General features: G+C 47.3%; 1 protein-coding gene across 1 annotated transcript in view; it reads right to left on the bottom strand.

Annotated features, from left to right (window-relative positions):
• The window catches only part of OBSCN (obscurin, cytoskeletal calmodulin and titin-interacting RhoGEF), a 177,530-nt gene that overhangs the window by 75,562 nt on the left and 83,974 nt on the right, over window positions 1-17,994 (bottom strand). The window contains exons 47-60 of the mRNA XM_027897614.1: window positions 16,535-16,798; window positions 15,024-15,290; window positions 14,409-14,672; window positions 13,495-13,761; window positions 12,257-12,523; window positions 11,308-11,574; window positions 9,868-10,134; window positions 8,444-8,716; window positions 7,567-7,833; window positions 5,848-6,114; window positions 4,465-4,734; window positions 3,680-3,946; window positions 2,244-2,510; window positions 573-839 (exon numbers count right to left, since the gene is read on the bottom strand). Coding sequence (XP_027753415.1) covers window positions 573-839; window positions 2,244-2,510; window positions 3,680-3,946; window positions 4,465-4,734; window positions 5,848-6,114; window positions 7,567-7,833; window positions 8,444-8,716; window positions 9,868-10,134; window positions 11,308-11,574; window positions 12,257-12,523; window positions 13,495-13,761; window positions 14,409-14,672; window positions 15,024-15,290; window positions 16,535-16,798 — 3,741 coding nt within the window. The remainder of the gene's footprint in view (window positions 1-572; window positions 840-2,243; window positions 2,511-3,679; window positions 3,947-4,464; window positions 4,735-5,847; window positions 6,115-7,566; window positions 7,834-8,443; window positions 8,717-9,867; window positions 10,135-11,307; window positions 11,575-12,256; window positions 12,524-13,494; window positions 13,762-14,408; window positions 14,673-15,023; window positions 15,291-16,534; window positions 16,799-17,994) is intronic.

The following is a 17,994-nucleotide window of genomic DNA, read 5'->3' as shown; positions in this document are numbered from 1 at the left end:
ATCCTGGAGAGTTAAACTCGTAGTGCTGTTCCGGGGGAGGGGGGGAAAGGGGCCAAAATTTTTTTGAAGGGAGTTAGAAATCACCTTCCTTCCTCCACCTGCTTGTAGGAGAAGCAGGTGTCTCTGCAAACACCATTTCACTGGGAGGAAACTCCATTCCATGGCCAGGTCATGCCTGTGCATTGCAGCCACCTGCAGTGGCATTGTATGAGGAGGGAGGCAGAGATGAAGCTTAAGATTTAAATGTTCACTCGAGTGCTTTAAAGAGGAGTAAGAACAACAAGAAGATAGAGGCTGAAATCAGTTATAACAAGAATGTCAGTATTTTTTACGACCACTGCTCCAAGCAAGCAGTTTTTCAGCAGTACCACCATCTGTTACGGTGCACGGTACTTTGAACTAGTTTAACTTACAAACATTGGTCCAACCCCAGCCTGAAGGTGAGTGTTTATATCGTCACTGGAATCAGCTCTCTGCACCTGAGACTGTTTTGTCCAGTTACTCCCAAAGATTTTGGAGTGAGGAACCCAGGCAGCCAAATGGGAGCACTTCCACCACGTTTTTCCCCTTACCTTGCACGTACACAGAACCTGTGGTGATCTCGTATCCAGTGCTGCAGGTGTAATCCCCACAGTCATCAGGCTCTACGCCATGGATGATCAGCTCAGCTACGCTGCCCTTCAGCTTCACCTCGTACTTGTCACTGGGCTCAATGACCACCCCTCCTTTCCTCCACTCAACGGGGGCGTCCGGCCTGGAGATCTCACAGTGCAAAACAGCCGTTCCCCCTTCTTCAGCCTCTACGTTCCTCAGCTCTTTGTTAAACAGCACTGGCAGTACTGCGGTGGAGAAGCAACTGCATCAGTGACAGCTCTCGGAGGTGAGGAACTCGCCTGTAACTTCTCCAGCTTGGCTGGTTGCCCTCATTCTGAGCCGCACCCTGAGCTGTGCCCCAGCCAAGCGCTCAGGGGGTCAGCTGCTGATGCTGGCAGGGTGTCCACTGGTGCTCCATAAAGGGTTTTTAGAGGTCACAGAGGCTCTAAAGGTCTCCACATGGGCACAGCCACCATTTTTCAGTGTAAGCAAATAGAGGTACAACACCACTAATCACTGAACGGGAATCATTCAGGTTAGAAAAGACCTTTGAGATCTTTGAGTCCAGCCATTAGCCCAGCACTGTCAAGGCCACACCTAATCTATGGTCCCACATGTCTTTTAAATATCTCCAGGCTCTACCTCTTCCCTGGGCAGCCTATTCCAATGCCTGACCACCCTTCCAGTGAATATTGTTTTCCTTAGATCCAATCTAAACCCCCCCTGCTGCAACTTAGGGCTACTTCCTCTCATGTTATTGCTTTTGACCTGGGAGAAGAGACCAACCTCTACCCCATAACAAAATCCTTTCATGTAGTTATAGAGAGTGATAACATCTTCCCTGAGCTTGCTTTTCTCCATGATAAAAAAAACCCCAGTTCCTTCAGCTGGGATATAAGACTTTGGACATTTAGTCACCGAAACCTCACAGTGAGCAGGAGTTGGTTATGGTGACCAAGCCCAAGATCTAAAAATACAGTCTTGCTGTTCAAGTCTAAAGACATAGAATTATTATTATAAAATCCAAAAATAAAGCCACTAGAAAAAGGCAAAGAGCCACAATTGTTGGGCTGCTCCGGCACTAATTGGTGCAATGGCTCCATTTAAAGTGAGTTTATTCTAGACATGGTCAAATATCCTCATTTTCTTGTCAGGTAGTAGGTAAATTTTCTAACTGCTCTTGTACATACCCTTCCCTAGCAGCAGCTGCAGTTTTGCTCCCAGCTGTCACAGGAAGATCAAAACTGCAACTGCAGAGTTAGAACTGGGGTTAAAAGGCACCGAATTCTTCTCTGAAGGACGGATTGTGAACCAAACCCTTTCCTGCAGTTGTAGCTCAGAGATACAGAGTGTTAATGGCAATTCAGTGACAAAACTTCTGTGTAGATTGGGCACTTGGGGACATGGTTTAGAGGTGGACTCGGCAGTGCTGGGTTAATGGTTGGGTTAACTCAACATGGGTCTTTTCCAACCTAAATCACAGAATGGCTTGGGTAGGAAGAGACCTTAAAGGTCATCTCATTCCAACCCCGTGGGCAGGAAACCATCTACTAGACCAGGTTGCTCAGAGCCCCCGGTCCAGCCAGCCCCAGACGATTCCAGGATCGCCCTCTGTGCAGAACAGCCACAGCCAAAAACCCTCCTCCTACCTTTGACTTGCAGCGACGCCGTGGTCTGCTGATCCCCCGAGTCACACGTGTAGTCCCCGGCGTCCTGAGCCTCAGCCTCGTAGATGAGGAGCTCCACACGCGTCCCCTCCTGCCGGATCTCGTACTTGTCGCTCGCCTGCAGAATGGTGTCCCCTTTCCTCCACTCCACCCGCGCGCCGGGCTTTGTCAGCTCGCAGAACAGCACGGCCGTGCGACCTTCCTCCACCTCCTCGTTCTTCAGCCACTGCTTGAACAGCACGGGGAGGCCTTGGAAGGCAGAGGAAAAGGTGCAAAGAGAGGAAAAAAAATATAAATGGGTGAAGCGAAAGTAGAAAATGGAAGAATTGTTTTATTTTTAAAAGGTACTGATAGAGCCGTTCGTGAAGTTCATTCACGTGCAATTCCGGCTGGATTTACTGAAGGAGAGCTGCCAGGAACAGGGATGACTAGGCCTGGGCTAGACAGAGGAGGAGGAGGAAGGGGAGTTAATCAGCAGGGAAAATTTGAATTTTAGATGAGCTACATTTCTGTCCCCACATCCCAAACTTCTTTTCACAAAGAATTCCCAGCTAATCTGAGTAATTATTTCTGAAGGCCAGATGGCTTTTCATCCTTGAAATAAAAATCACAGAACAGGATAAAATCGCTCAAGGAATTCACACCTGCAGATCTGAGGCATCAGATCATGCAGCCAGGGATCAATTACAGAATAATTAAGGCTGAAGGGACCTCTGGAGGTCCTCCATGGATGGAGATTCCTCCACCCCTCTGGGCCTCTGTTCCAATGTCTGACCACCCCTTCACTGTGAAAGGTTGGGTTTTCTCTAAACTGAATTTCTCCTGCTGCAGCTTTCAATTGTTGCCTGACATCTGCTTACTGAGCATTCCAAGAAAATTCTCTCTTCCCTCTGTAGGCCTCCATTAAGAAGCTGTAGACAGCAAAGAGGTCTCCCTTCAACCTTCTCTTCCCCACTCTTAACAAATGCAGCTGCCCTTACCTCTCCTTCTACTTAGAATCCTAGAATGGTTTAAATTGGAAGGGACCTTAAAGACCAACCCATTCCAACCCCCTTCCACTATCCCAGGTTGCTCCAAGCCCCGCCCAACGTGGCTTTGAACATTTTTAGGGATGGGGCAGCCACAGCTTCTCTGGGCAACCTGTGCCAGCTTTTCACCACCTTCATTGGGAAAAAAAACATCTCTCTTATATCTAGTCTGCATTTCCCTTCTTTTAGTTTAAAACCACCACCTCTCCTCTTATCACAACAGGCCCTGCTAAAAAGTTTGTCCCCCATACTTCATGCTCTCCAGCCCCCTGACAATCTTGGTGGCCTGTGCTGCACTTACTCCGCTAATCGTTGTCTCTCTTGCACTAGAGAGTCCCAAAAATTGATGTGTCCTCCTTTCACCACTGCTGAACAGAGAGGACAGCGTACCTTTAACCTCCAGCCTGGCCACGGTCCTCCCATCAGCCGTTTGGCAGCTGTACTCGCCCGTGTCCGCACGGTTCAGGTCGCGGATGACCAGCGTGTGCACCTTCCCCTCCTGCTGGATGCTGCACTTCTGGCCGGAGTGGATCACGGACGTGCCTTTCTTCCACTCCACAGGGACGTCAGGCTTGGACACCTCACAGGACAGGTGAGCTGTGCCCCCCTCCTGCAGCTCCAGGTTGTGCAGCGCCTTCACGAAGGTGACCGGAGCCGCTGTGGGGAAGAGGGAACTGACAGTTCTGCAGCAGCCTGATCCACGTCACCCCCAGACCACAGCTATGGTTATGTTTTGAACCAGATCAGAGAGAAACCTGCAATACCGTCACGAGTCATCTTCCAAAATACTTCTATCTGACTTAATAGAACATTTTTTTTTTTAATTTTCAGACTTTTTTTTTTTAGTAAATATGTTTTTAAAACATCATGAGTGGGAGATTAATTCAGAGCATATTATTGACATCCTTTAGCATTGATTCTGACATATGATTGGCTGCTTAGCTGGATGGTCTCCAAAGGATGTTCAGATTAATCTTCGTCCATGGACAGTAAAAATTACTGAAACTACCAAGTCAGATGTCCATATCTAACTCCCAAATGCCTAAATTAGGTTAGCAGAATATCCCAACATTTCCAAGGACCCCTAATACCAAACACACTTCTTCAGAAGCCAAAGCAATGTTGCCAGTGTGTGCCATCACCTCCCCACTCCCTCTCCCTGGGGAGTTGCTCACCTCGGACCTTCAGCTGCGCTGCCGACGTGTGCTCCCCGACTTTGAAGCTGATGGACCCGCAGTCCTCCAGGGTCACCTTCCTCAGGATCAGACTGTGACGTGTCCCCTGGACTCTGATCTCGTTCATCTCGTTGGATTGCAGGGGCACATCCCCCAGGAACCACTGGGCATCCTGAGTTGTTTCCCGGGACAGCCGGCACTCAAACACCGCGTCCTCTCCTTCGTACGAGGTGACGTCCTTCAGCATCTCCACTATAGTTGCTGCTGGCTCTTTATGGAAAGGTCAGCAGAGTTTGGTACCTACTTTCAAGGGATTCTTCCTGGCTTAAACATTTCTTTCTGCTCTTCCCTGACAGTAGTGTGCTATTGTTATTTGAAGCCCTAAATACTAAATCTGGTGGTGTTCAGCCTGGAGAAGAGAAGGCTTTGGGGAGACCTCTTTGCCTTCCAAGACCTTCAGGAGGTTCATAAAAAGGAGGGAGAGGGACTTCTTATACGGGCAGATAGTGACAGGACAAGGGGCAGTGGTTTTAAACCAAGAGAGGACAGGTTTAGATCAAATGTTAAAAAGAAAATCTTCCCTGTGAGGGTGGTGAGGCCCTGGCACAGGTTGCCCAGAGAAGCTGTGGCTGCCCCATCCCTGGAAGTGTTCAAGGAAAGGCTGGATGGGGCCCTGAGCAACCTGCTCTAGTGGGTGGCATCCCTGCCTGTGGCAGTGGTGTTGGAATTACATGATCTTCAAGGTTCCTTCCAACCCAAACCATTCTGTGGCTCTATGATTCTAAATTCATGGAAATGTAGGTACACAGGCATGTAGTAACCTCTTACAACCTTACAGATCCATGATTTATGTATGTCCGCATATAAATTATGCACATATGACTAAGAAGCATGCATCTTATACTGTATTATGTATATAATAAATATATAAGGACCCTGAGATTAGCTCAGCTGGTCAGAGCACAGTGCTAATAACATCATTTGATGTTATTATCTGCTTATTACATAAGCATTTGATCCCTCTATCAGCCATTCACTTAAGAGTTGGACTCGATTATCCTTGTGGGTCCCTTCCAAATCAGAATATTCTGTGATTCCGTGATAACAAATGCATAAAATATGTATTTATAATTCCATCTGTATATTGGGAAAACACTGTCAACAAATTTCAGCGGGTGACATTATTACAATCAGTGACTAAAGACCCATTTCTAACTCCCTAGAGACGACTGATCCAGTCCTTATCCCCCTGAAATCACTCATCTCTGACACCCCCATGATTCAGTTTGGGCTCGGGACAACGTTTAGCTGCCAGATGATTTAACAGCATGCCCCTGCTGCGACAGCACGCTCTGCTCAGCCCTTCCACACCCAGAGCCCCACCTTTCAGGTGCAGCACGGCCGTGGTTTGCTGGTCCCCCGTGTCACAGCTGTATTCCCCAGCGTCGGCCCCGCTCAGCTTGTGGATGGTCAGCTCGGCCACGGACCCGGCCTGACGCATCTGGAATTTGTCACTTGGCCTCAGCACAGCCCCGCCCTTCTTCCACTGCACTGTGCTGTTGGGCCTCGACACCTCACAGCTCAGAGTGACGGTGCCACCTTCTTCAGCCTGTTGGTTCTGCAGTGGCCGTGTGAAGGTTACAGGCAAAGCTACACCAGGAGAGATCAGAGGGGGAAAAATATTATGTTCCAAAGACTGAATCTGGTGTTAAATGAAACTCTGGTGCCATTCCAAATTTGGTTCAAATTCAATTCCCAAATCACTTTAAGACTAAAACAAGGAATGGCAGAAAGTGCTGGGTTTCCAGGAGCTCTAAGCACTCTGCACTCCTGGAGAGTCACTGGACACTGCACACTCCAAGAACCTCTAGGATTATGCTCCTTCTTACACTGGAATGGTCATGGATACAGAGTCCCCAGAATCTGAGCGCATTTATCTCCAAATGGGTACCAAAGCCACAACTCAAAAGCCTACTCCTGGTCTAACTTCTTGGGTATTTGGGAGAATCATCTTTGTGTAATGCCCCTTGTTTGAAAAGAGCAGAGAAATGAAGCCTGGAAGTCTCTGCGCTGATGGTGTCACTGATGGGTCACGACGGAGTTTTGATGGGTTGATTGATGATGTGCCACATGTTTAGCTCCTTGAGTACAGTCCCCTGGAACTACCTCAGTGGCTCCACATTTATGGGTTGGTATTTACAAGGGGAGGAGGTTGGGCTGCAGGAATCAGAGGGAGTTCACAGGAACTGGACATGAGACGTACAAAAGGAGAGAGATCTGAAAGTCCTCGTGGCTGGTGTAGGAATGAACGGTGTATTTTGTGGGACAGATGGGGAATGGCTGGATCAAGGCTGGAGGGTGACTGTAGGGCCTTCCTCAGCTTCCTGGGTCTGGAATTTTTTTCAGGGAGTGCTGGAGTGGCTGAAACCACTCACAGAGACACAAACAGGCCACCACCACCAGAGGATCTGCTTAGAGCACTGATACTCTGGTCTCACCAAATCCTGGCATTGGTGTGATAGCAGGCAGGTGAGTGCCCTTAATGGGATAATCCTCAAGGGATATTCCAAAAGACAGTAATTCACAATAATACTCTGGATCCTCCTTGCTTCTGATGACCTTGTATCTCAGAAAAATCACCTTAGCACAGTATTTATATCAGATTAAATTTGGAAAAGCTGATATATTGCCACATTATACCTATTTTCAGACCCTTGGCGCTAGAAGTGCTGCCTGTCAACTGGAGCTGAGAGCCCAAGTTGGAACACTGTCACGCTTGAGCATCATTTTCTGAGGTAGAACTACAGCTCAAGGGATGCTCAGGCATCAAAAATTGTCTTATTCTGATTTTAGCTCCAGCCTTGGTTTTCTGACTGGCCAGAAAGAGGCCCTTGGGTCTCAGATTGTGGAAGTAGTTACTGCACTCTGGGTCCCTCCCTTTTTCTTAGCTCAGGACACCGCAGGACTTAACCTCTGAAAGGAAAAGCTCTCAGCTGCTTTATGCCAGCAAAGGACATCTGAAGTCAAGGAGAGTTGATAGAACCTTCTTGGAAGAGCCAAACTGAGGAAGTGGAGCAAGTTCCCCGTCTTAAAACAACCCACCTTTGACAGTTAAAGTGGCCGTCGTTTGTTCGTTCCCATTATCACAGGTGTATTTGCCGGAGTCTTCTGGCTTTAAGTGAAAAATCTTTAGGGTGTGGACCGTTCCCTCCTGCCTGATTTCATACTTGGAGCTCGGGGAGATCACCTGAGTGCCCTTCTTCCACTTCACCTGAGCGCTGGGCTGGGACACCTGGCAGCGGAGCAGGGCTGTGTCCTCCTCCTGCACTTCCAGGCTCTGCAGTTTCTCCTTAAATACTGGAGGTGGCACTGAAATTACAAACACAGAGAAGGCATTTCCAGGCATCGTTGTGTCTTTTCCCTGTGGTGTTAAAGCCACGGTTGAATGGTTAAGTATTGTAAAAAAAAAAAAAGCTTTGATTTCTACTGAGGGGTTAAAATGAGTTTCAAAGGGGGAAGGATGCTGGGTGGGGAATTCCTACAAAATAACGTTTGGAAAAAGAAAGACACCACAAGAAGAAGAAAAAAATAACTGAGCAACTTGATCTGTTGAAGATGCCCCTGCTCAGTGCAGGAGGGTTTGGCTAGAGGGTCTTTAAAGGTCCCTTCAAAGCCAAACCATTCTGAGTTTCTAAAAGGGAGAGTGGAAGCAGTGAAAATCTCAGGTCTTTCAGTCCAACTACTGAGGCCAACACAGGAATTTCTTTAGGAATCTCTAGGAATCAGCTAGCTGCAGGACCCTGGTGACACATTCACTGTCTATCCATGGTGACTGCAGTCTATGACACCACACCATGTGCGCTCTGAAGCACTAACATGACCCAAAAAGGGGTGAATTATGGGCATGAATTTACTGTCAGCGTAAGCAAAGCATCAGCTGTCCTCACTGACCCCGTCCCACATCACACAGGGCCTTTACCTTTCACCGTGAGCTCTGCCGTCGACGTGTGACGTCCCACTCGGAAAGTGACGGTGCCGTTGTCCTGCTCAGTCACCTTCCTCAGGGTCAGGGTGTGAACCTTGCCTTTCTCCACCGAGATCTCGTTCATCTCGTTGTTTTGCAGGGCCACGTCCTGCAGCTTCCATTCCACGTCCCTGGCGTTCTCGTGGGAAACCTGGCACCGAAACGTGACGTCGTCCCCCTCGGACACCGCCGCGTCCCTCAGGCCGCTCACGATGGTCACGTCGGGCTCTGCAAGCGGTCAGAGATGGGGAATGAAAGGGAAAACGAGGAGCAGATCACAGAATCGTTAATAAAATGGGTTCTAGGGGACTTCTGGAGGTCACTTGTTCAGCTGAGCTTCAAGTACCTCCAAGGACGGAGACAGCACAGCCCCCCAAATCACATCCCAGATTCTGCTTTCAGTGTACTTGGTAACAGGGCAAATAACTTTTGGGGTGGTGGTTTTATCACTTGTCCTTTCTCAGAGATACATTACATAGTGATTTTTTAATTAAATGTTTGACACGCTAATTGGGTGAACAAGTCATGAATGCCAGATGCCAAAATCGGGGTTTTGAAATTTGTTACATTTGAGCTTAGATATCTTCATAGAGTAATGTGAAAACCTGATCCTTTTAATCATATTTTTGCAAACAGAATTGCATTTACTCCATGCTGATGCTCCAAATGTCTCGAGGAGCGGGTTGGCTTTGTCCCCTCAGCAGGACTCACTGGATTAATGTGAGCACAGTTTGCTCGAGTCCTGCATTTAGGACAGCTGAACGCCTGCAGATCTGTGCAAAGATCATACAGACAGCCCCCCAGCACACCCCCCAAAGCTGTATGTATCCCAAGTCTGCTGGGGAATTCCAAAGGAATCATAGAATCCTTAAGGTTGGAAAAATATCTCTAAGATTGTCGAGTCCCACCATCAAAAAAAGCAGCGAAATCTTCATGTGAGCAAGCACAGCAGATATTCCTACAGTTGAGGTCACCATCTGCACGACAAATGGTGCAGCTGGGTGCAATGTGCAGAGGATCTACAACATGGAGTAGCCTGTAGAGATGCTGGCAGTGTTTTGTTCCACACTAGTGGTCCAAGCTCTGGGATGGCATTAAGGCCAGATGCAGCTGCCATGTGACTGGAAGCTGGGGATGGACCATCTGTTCGCCCCCCTGCCTAATGATGTCAAGCAAATATCTCAAGCTATGAGTCACAAATCACAGCTGCTTCGTCCTCCCCTGTCCACCACGTCAATCTTTGCTTTCGCTGCATCCAGTGACCACCAGGTTTTTTTTAAGGATGCCCTTCCTACGCTCTGTGTTCCTCACACTAACAGTGCTTATGTGGTGAAACCTTAGGAAGTGAAAACCTCCCTGCCCCAACAAACAGGTCTTGCCTTTCACGGTCAGCGTGGCAGAGCTCGTCTCATCCCCAGCCTTGCAGGAATATTCCCCGGCGTCTCCGGGCTCCAGGCGGTGAACGCGGAGCTCCCGGAGGGTCCCGTCCTGCCACATCTCGTACTTGGAGCTGGAGCGCAGCACAGCTCCGTCTTTCCTCCACTCCACCTCTGCCTTGCTGATGGAGATCTCGCAGCGCAGCCTGGCCGTGCCTCCCACCTCCACCTCCTCGTCCTTCAGCTGCTGCTTCAGCCGGGGTTTGGTGGCTGCAGGGTGAAAGAGGAGGAAATGATACAGGACCTGTTCCCTGGGGGGCACAAAACCCAGCACAAGCGCCTGGGCTCTGGTGCTGCAGGGCAGTTTTGCATTAAGGGGTTATGTGATAATAAAATTACCCTTTTTTTTTTTTCCTACAGAGAGACTTAGGTTGTGTATACCCGGACAAAGAGAGGATCAGAAACTTCCCCCAGATATGTTTCCCTTAAGGGCATCCACATCAAACCTTTTATGCACCTGTTCTGGATACTGAAAACTTCAACACACACAGAAAGATTGTGACTAAGCAAAGCCTGGTACTCCCTGATTAAAACAGGCATAAATTCGTTCACTTTTATAGAAATACTCATGATTTCCAACACCTAAATGACACAAAGCTTTAAACTCCTTTCTGGTTTCTCAGTTATCTTCTCAAGACCCAGGATCACCACCAGTGAGTCGTTCCAGATGATGCACAAATGGACATGTATTCAAGAGGGCATGGATCCGTTTAGACAACAGCTTGTCCCAGGTGGAAACAAGAAGGGAATATCCAGAGTTCCACCCAACCCTTTGAGACGACCTCAAACAGTTTCACAGAGGGTACTGGGATGGTCCTGCCTGAGCAGGGGGGTTGGACCAAATGACCTGCTGTGGGTCCCTCCCAGCTTTAGCCACGCTGTAATTCTGTGATCAATCACAGTCATCATTCCTGGTTTGATTAAACACAGCATTCTCAGGGTCTTCGTGGGAGGATGAAATATAGTTAAGCTTAAAATGCTTTTTTAAATGATGCGTGATTAGTTATTGGCTCAAGTGAGCCAAGAATGAATGCAGAGCATTGCTAGACATAAGTAATAAAATAAAAAATAGATAAAAATAAAAATAAAGAAAAGAAATGCTAGAAATAAAGGTCTATTAGAATATAAAGATCCCCACGATCCAGAGTCTCTTGCTTTTATCATGTCAGAGGAAGTGCACTGCACACTGCGCTTTACAGGCCGAAATAGGAACCCTGTCCCACAAGATCCACTTCTCTGTGCTCTGTTTATGGCTGGGCACCACTTTTCCTCAATCTCTTAACTTTCAGAAGGATTTATATTCACCAGCAAACTAAACAACATCATTCACACATTTCCACAAGTGCCTTTTCCCCCTCTGTTCCAAGGGGACGCAACGCTAACCATGCACTGTGAGCACTGCAGTGCTCTGCTGGTCTCCCGTGTCACACGTGTAATCAGAAGCATCCTCCGGCTCCACGTTGTGAATCACAAGCTCAGCCGTGCGACCACTTAAGGTGATGTCATATTTGGCACAGGGGAAGAGCTCCATGGTTCCTTTCCTCCACTCCACTGCTGCATTGTCCTTCATCAGTTCGCACCGGAATTTCGCCGCAGCTCCTTCTTCTGCCTCCTCGTCTTTGAGCTGCTTTTTGAAAAGAACTGGCAGGGCTAAAGGAGACAAAAAAAAAAAGAAGCTTTTATTGAAGCCTGAGTCAAGTCCTGGTTGGCACAGACTGGCACTTCAGAGAAGATGCTCTGCTTTGCAAGTCAGGTATTCCTGGGCAGGATCCATGTTTTCTAATTCGCCTGGAGTACCAGATCCTGCTACATCAGAAGCATCCATAACATTTACTTCCTTTGTTTCCTTTGTTTCTTGACTCAAATCCTTCCCAGGGTTGAATTCTTTGAGTGAATTTATCCTTCAGTTGGTCTAACAAGGATCACAAGAGCATAGAAATTCAAAACTCCATGAGCAGCCTTGACAGATCAGGAAGGTTGTTGTCTGTCTTCTTACAGGATTTGGAAGAAAATACTTTTTTAAAATATTTAAACAAGTCATGTGAAATATCCAGATGTCATGTTAAATTGTTGTTCTTTCTTTAATTTCTTGTCAGCCGCAGAGGTGGAAAATATTCCTAATTAGAACCCAAAACTCAAATGCAGCACCGGAAGAACAAAGTACCATCCTCTTCCATTCTCATTAGAACAAAGTAAAATCCCAGTTTATCAGATGAAAAGGAAAATATTTATGGAGAAAAAGAACAATACATTTAAAAATATTCACGCTGAAACTGTTGCCTTTGCATGCTGGATGGGATCTGCTGCTTTAGGAGTCACTCACCCCACGTACCTTTCACGTTTAAAGCTGCCTTGGTTTCCTCATCCCCAGTGTCACAGCTGTATTCTCCTGTATCTTCTAACTTGAGGTTATGTATCAAGAGCTCTACCAGGCATTCCCTCTGCCTCATTTCATATTTCTGGCTGGGCTGCAGCCCCACTCCTCCTTTCCTCCACTCCACAGCAGCTCTGGGTTTCGAGAGCTCACAGCGGAACGTGGCTGTGCTCCCCTCCTCGGACTCCTGATTTTGCAGGGGTTGCTTAAATGTGACAGGCAGTGCTGCAAAATTTGAGAGGGAAACGTCTCAGGAGTGTTTTAGCCCAAGAAGGACACATCATTCTTCAGAAATGATCCCATAATCCTTGGGCTGCAACTCCCAGTCTTGGCAGCATCTTTCTTGAACCACTGTGAGAACCAAGAGCTGAGGACTGACGGTGAAGTTAGGAAGGATCTGGTCTTAGAAAGTGCTTTGTGGCCTGGTTTGTGGTCTGAAGGAGTTCAGACCTTCCCATGGAAGGTCTGCCAACTACGGGTGCTTCAGGCAAAGATCCCTGGGACATGCTCTCTCTCACACAAACCCTTGTTCCTTAAGGGAGGTCTCTGGGTTTGCAGTACTAAGCAAAGAGTATTTTTTCACCCAAATAGAGCTTGCATAAACATAAAGTGATCAAAGTAGTATCCAAAACACATGAATTGACAAATGGGAGAGGAAATTCAGATTTCAGGCAAGGTCTTGCTCTGAATGGTAGGAGAAGGGGTGGAGGAACATTTACACCTGAAGTTCAGTAATAATAGAGCACATTCACCTGTCAGAGAAATCCCTTCTCCCCTAATTGTTGCCTCTCATCATTCTAATAAGACACTACATCCAACTAGGCATCCCTTATGCCATTCCCATACACAGACACACTCCCTGCACTCAGGGGAGGAGACTTCAGCATGTTTTGACATCATGACACTGTTCAAAGGCGGGTTGGACGGGGCTCTGAGCAACCTGGGATGGTGGAAGGTGTTGGAATGAGATATCTTTGAGGTCCCTTCCAACCCAAGCCATTCTATGATTCTAATAAGCTTTGATGCTCACGAGTCACTCAAGATACTGCAAGAACAACCTTTCTAACCTGACCATTTGTCGTGCCAAAGAAGAGCGTTTGTTCCGGCACGGACCAGCAGCAAAACAAGTAGAAAACACCAAGAGAACCTCCTTCCACTCCACATTTTCTTGAGCCAAAGGTCAACACTGTGCCTACCATGTACAGTCACCACAGCTGTTGTCTGCTGGTGTCCAGAGTCACAGGTGTATGTTCCTGAATCCTCCAGTTCCAGGTCAGAAATGGCCAATTCAGCGGTGCAGCCCTGCTGCTTCATCTCGTATTTCAAACCAGGGGAGAGAGGGACATCCCCTTTCCTCCACTCCACTGGAGCCTGGGCTTTGGTCAGCTCACACCTCAGTGTGGCTGTGCCACCTGCCTCTGCCTCGGTGTCCTGGAGCTCTCGTTTAAAAAGTGCTGGTAGGGCTATAAAACAGAAAAAAGGCAACTTTCTGCAGCTGGGGCTTGGGAAAGAGAGGGGAGAAAGAAAATGAAAGCACCAAAAGAGCCTGTTTTGCTCATGTCTCCAAACCTCCATATTCTGCACTCAAAGCACGAGGCTATTTCCCCAGACATGAAGTAGGAATATCTACAGAGCAAAAAGAAATGGGTTTGAAGAAGTTACATTTTGCCATGAAGTGTGTGGAAGCTTAATGTAATCTGTGACCTAAAGATGGCACAGTGGTTTTCATACTCCAAAAGTAGCCAACACGTTGCCCTGACCACTGAAGGTGGTCAGAAGGTCAGCAGAGAGTTGTAAGAGCTCAGACTCTTTCTTAAGGCAGGGAATTTTAGGAGTTCATATTCCCTCTTAAAGCAGGGAATTTGGAGAGTTCAAATTCCCTCTTTGGGCAGGCCACTTGCAGGAGAGATTATGATTATCCTGACTGTAACATACTGAAAAATGCACTGTTTTGCACCCCAGTTCCCATATTCTACCTGTCCCTGAGGCTGTATAAACCAGGCTATCCTGCACGCCTCACAATCTGTAATCAAATTCAGCAACCCTAAACCACAGCTCTTTTATTTTTTTGTCTTCAGAAAACCTTGGAACTTTTTTCCTTTGTTTTTACCATTGACTGTCAGAGTGGCAGTTGTCTGCTGATCTCCACACACACAGGTGTAATCTCCAGCATCCTCCACGTCCAGCTCGTGGATAATCAGCTTTGCAACAGCACCATCTTGGCTCATCTCATATTTGCTGCTTGCCTCGAGCACCTCCTGCCCTTTCTTCCACTCCACCACAGCAGGCTTGGTCAGCTCACAGCGCAGAGCAGCTGTGCCATTTTCCACAGCCTCGAGGTCCTCCAGGGCTCTCCTGAATTCTGGAGGCAGTGCTGAAGAGTAAAAGGGTTACCACAGAGCGTGTGAGTATTCCTTAAAAAGCAAGAGTCCCGTGGGAGAGGGATGGATGGCGAAATGCTGAGCCCTGATCCAGGTCAGTGGGACACAATGGAAGAGCTCCCCCCAACTTCCCTGAACGCTGAGAAAGCGAGATGAACCAACACAGTTGAGGGGGACAAACACCAGCAGGGAACTCTTGGCCCAGTTCTGACACGAGGAAGAAGCACATGAAGCCCAAAGGAACAGGAAAACCCAAGGAAACACAGAGGGAATGGGAACAGACCGTAACAACAGAGGCTTGGGCAGCTCAAAGGTTTGGAGGACCATCCCAAGGGCTACTTTACCATGCACTGTTAAGGCAGCTGTGGTGCTCTTGTCTCCACACACACAGGTATAATCTCCACTGTCATCCAGGCCCAGGTCATGAACCACCAGCTCCACAACATGGCCTTCCTGCCTCATGCTGTGCTTCTTGCCCGAGGAGAGGACGTGGTGGCCCTTCTTCCACTGGACAGAGGCAGATGCCTTGGTGAGCTCACAGTGAAAAGTGGCTGTCCCACCTTCTACTGCTTCCCTGCTGGTCATTTCTTCTTGGAAAAATGGAGGCAGAGCTGAAGGATGCAGGTAAAGAGTATTACAGACTGAGGATGTGTCCAGGGATGGGTGAGGAACTGACAGGGGGGAAGTTGTGAAGGTTATGGAAGGCTGAGCATCAGCAACAAAGAGAGGGAAGAGAAGTGAAAGTATCCTAGTGGGAATACATCCTAAGCAGATTTTCACCCGCTTTCTACCAGTTTCCATCAGAGAAAAACCAAGAATATCATCTCTGAGCTCCTAAGTTCCCATGTTTTGGTGTCTCCCACAAACTTCATGCCTTTTCCTGCTTACTGAGCTGCTCTACTGTGTTCTGAGTGTTGGCACAGCTCCTCCCTCATCCTCATTCCTTCTTCCTCAAGCTATCCTTGAAAAGGTTCATCCAGGACTCAGAGGTTCTTCTTGACCCCAAAGAAAACCTCCAGATGCTGAATCCCAGCCCGTGCTCTTGTCCCAGAACATGTTTTTTCCCCACTGAACATAATTCCTGTACCCGTTGCAAGTCGTGCCCTTGAAATAAGGGTGGTGACCTTCACATACGTCCCTCTAACTGAGTGGGATAACGGGACATTCCACCTGTTTGACAGGGTTGGATATCTCAGACCCCAAATTTAGTGTCACACAGCAGTGGGACTCAGTCAAAACATCGAAGCTAGAAACCAGGTTTTGCCAGATTTGGCACATTTCCCACCTCCAGCACTCTGAAGCTGAAACACCAGCTTTGTTTTGCCCAGCAAGTGGTTCTTCCAGCAAAACAAGACCAGAAGGAGATCTGCAGCCTTAGAAAATTAGTCTCCCAATGGAAATCTGTGCACCAGGACAGAGGTCATGGGCACAAAGCCCAGTATAAACAGAGCTCAGTACAGAAGAATTTATAACTAATGCTTCTTTTTTCCTCCCATATTAAAATGATCAGTATTGAGAATGCCAGGAAGGAAGGGCAAAGAATAAACAAAGAGAATAAATGCAGGAAAGGAAAGACCAAAGAACAGTGGGTTTATATGTTAGGAAAGGAATGGCAGAAAGAAGAGATGAAAGGATAGCAGGCGTGTGTTCATGGAAAGGAAAAGACAGGAGGATGGGACAGAGAAATCCAGACTGGGATTTTCCAGTTGGCACAACCTGCAGGTTAGGAGGGCCTGGGAATATTTTCAAATGAAGTTCAGTTAATAAGGTTGGACAAACAGATGTGTAAAATGGATCAGTTAGAGCAGAGGGCAGAGGCTTCCAGTCAGGAAACAGGAGGTCAGGATGGCTTTACCCTGGACTGTCAGGACAGCTGTGGTCTGGTGCTCCCCACACACACAGGTGTAGCCTCCTGCATCCTCCTCAGCTATTTCACGGATCACCAGCTCTGCCTTGGTCCCTTCCTGCCTCATTTTGTATTTCTCACTCGCTCTGAGAATCCTCTGGTCCTTCCACCACTGCACTGGGGCAGCCTTGGTGAGCTCACAGTGCAGAGCGACTTCTCCACCTTCTCCTGCTTCCTTGTCCTGGAGCTCTTCCTTAAAGAGTGGGGGCAGAGCTGAAGGATGCAACAGGGACAGATGCTCATCAGAAAACCAGAAATGAAATCCCAATTTCTTTATCACGCTTGAGATTATTTCCCCTCATGCCCTTTTTTTTCCACCCCCCAGCCTATGACAGACGTGCTCAGCCATAACCCAGTTTAGAAACTCCAAAAACATCCTCCTGCAAGTGTGATGTGATTTCAGTCACCCTCAGGGACAGCTCCCTGCGTGTCTCTTGTTATTCACAGTGAAAGAAGGAGAAAGAAAGACCCAGATGTCAGATCAACAGCACTCACAAATCACACTGATGGATACAGGATTATTTTACCCACACAAGTAGCATTTCTTGGAGGTTGATATTTTTATTTCCTGTTGGTTTTTTTTTTTTTTTAATTAAAATATTATAGCTCTCTCTACCTGAAAACAGTCAGATTTTAAAATAAAACTAGTCCTAGTTTTAAGTTGAAGTTTGAAGGACCATTACAGGTAATAAGAATTTGAGATTCCTGCTATTTCCCATTTTGGAATCATGACCCAAAGGCAGAACAACCCACAGGAAACAACCTTCAGGAAAACTAATTACTGACATTTACCCACACAAGTGCCTTGTGTAAAGGGGTACAGAATACAAACAGTACACCCCAAATGCCTCAGGAAAAGTCCTTCTCTCAGGAAAACCCAGATCCCTGTTTTTGGAAAAATCTGGAGGGGACAGATCTGGATCTCTCACCGATTTCCTCAAAGCCAAGGACTGTTATTTCATTAAAATGGATATTCATCAATGAGAGGAGAGCAGAAATGAGGTAATGGGGTTATTAACAAAAGGATTTATTTATGGGTAGGTTTATTTAACCCTCCTTTCTCCTCTGTTCAGTTCTGGAAAAGGCCTGACAGACCATACCTGTGTGTTTTGGAGAAAAGTGGGGTTGACTGCAGTGAACCACAGGAGTTGGAGCTGGAAAATGTAAATATCCAAGAAGAGGGGATTTGGGCAGAAAGAAACATCTTGTTTTCTCGTTTTAAGGGATGATATAATAATGACCCCAAAATTTGCCATGAGCGACTCTCTCTCAGCAAGAAACCAGTTATAAATAGAATGAAGAAAAAGGGATAAAACCAAAGACAAGCTACTGACCCAGGGAAGAAACAACTGAACTTCACAATGATGTCTATCTCTAGAGTTATTTATCAATTTTAATAAAGTCTTTTT

This window comes from Empidonax traillii, unplaced genomic scaffold (assembly GCF_003031625.1).
Source record: "Empidonax traillii isolate 1590-97213 ecotype Southwest subspecies unplaced genomic scaffold, ASM303162v1 scaffold553:size485074, whole genome shotgun sequence".
NCBI lineage: Eukaryota > Metazoa > Chordata > Aves > Passeriformes > Tyrannidae > Empidonax > Empidonax traillii.
Note: the sequence above shows the minus strand (reverse complement) of the source record. Positions and strands in the feature narration are given on the sequence as shown.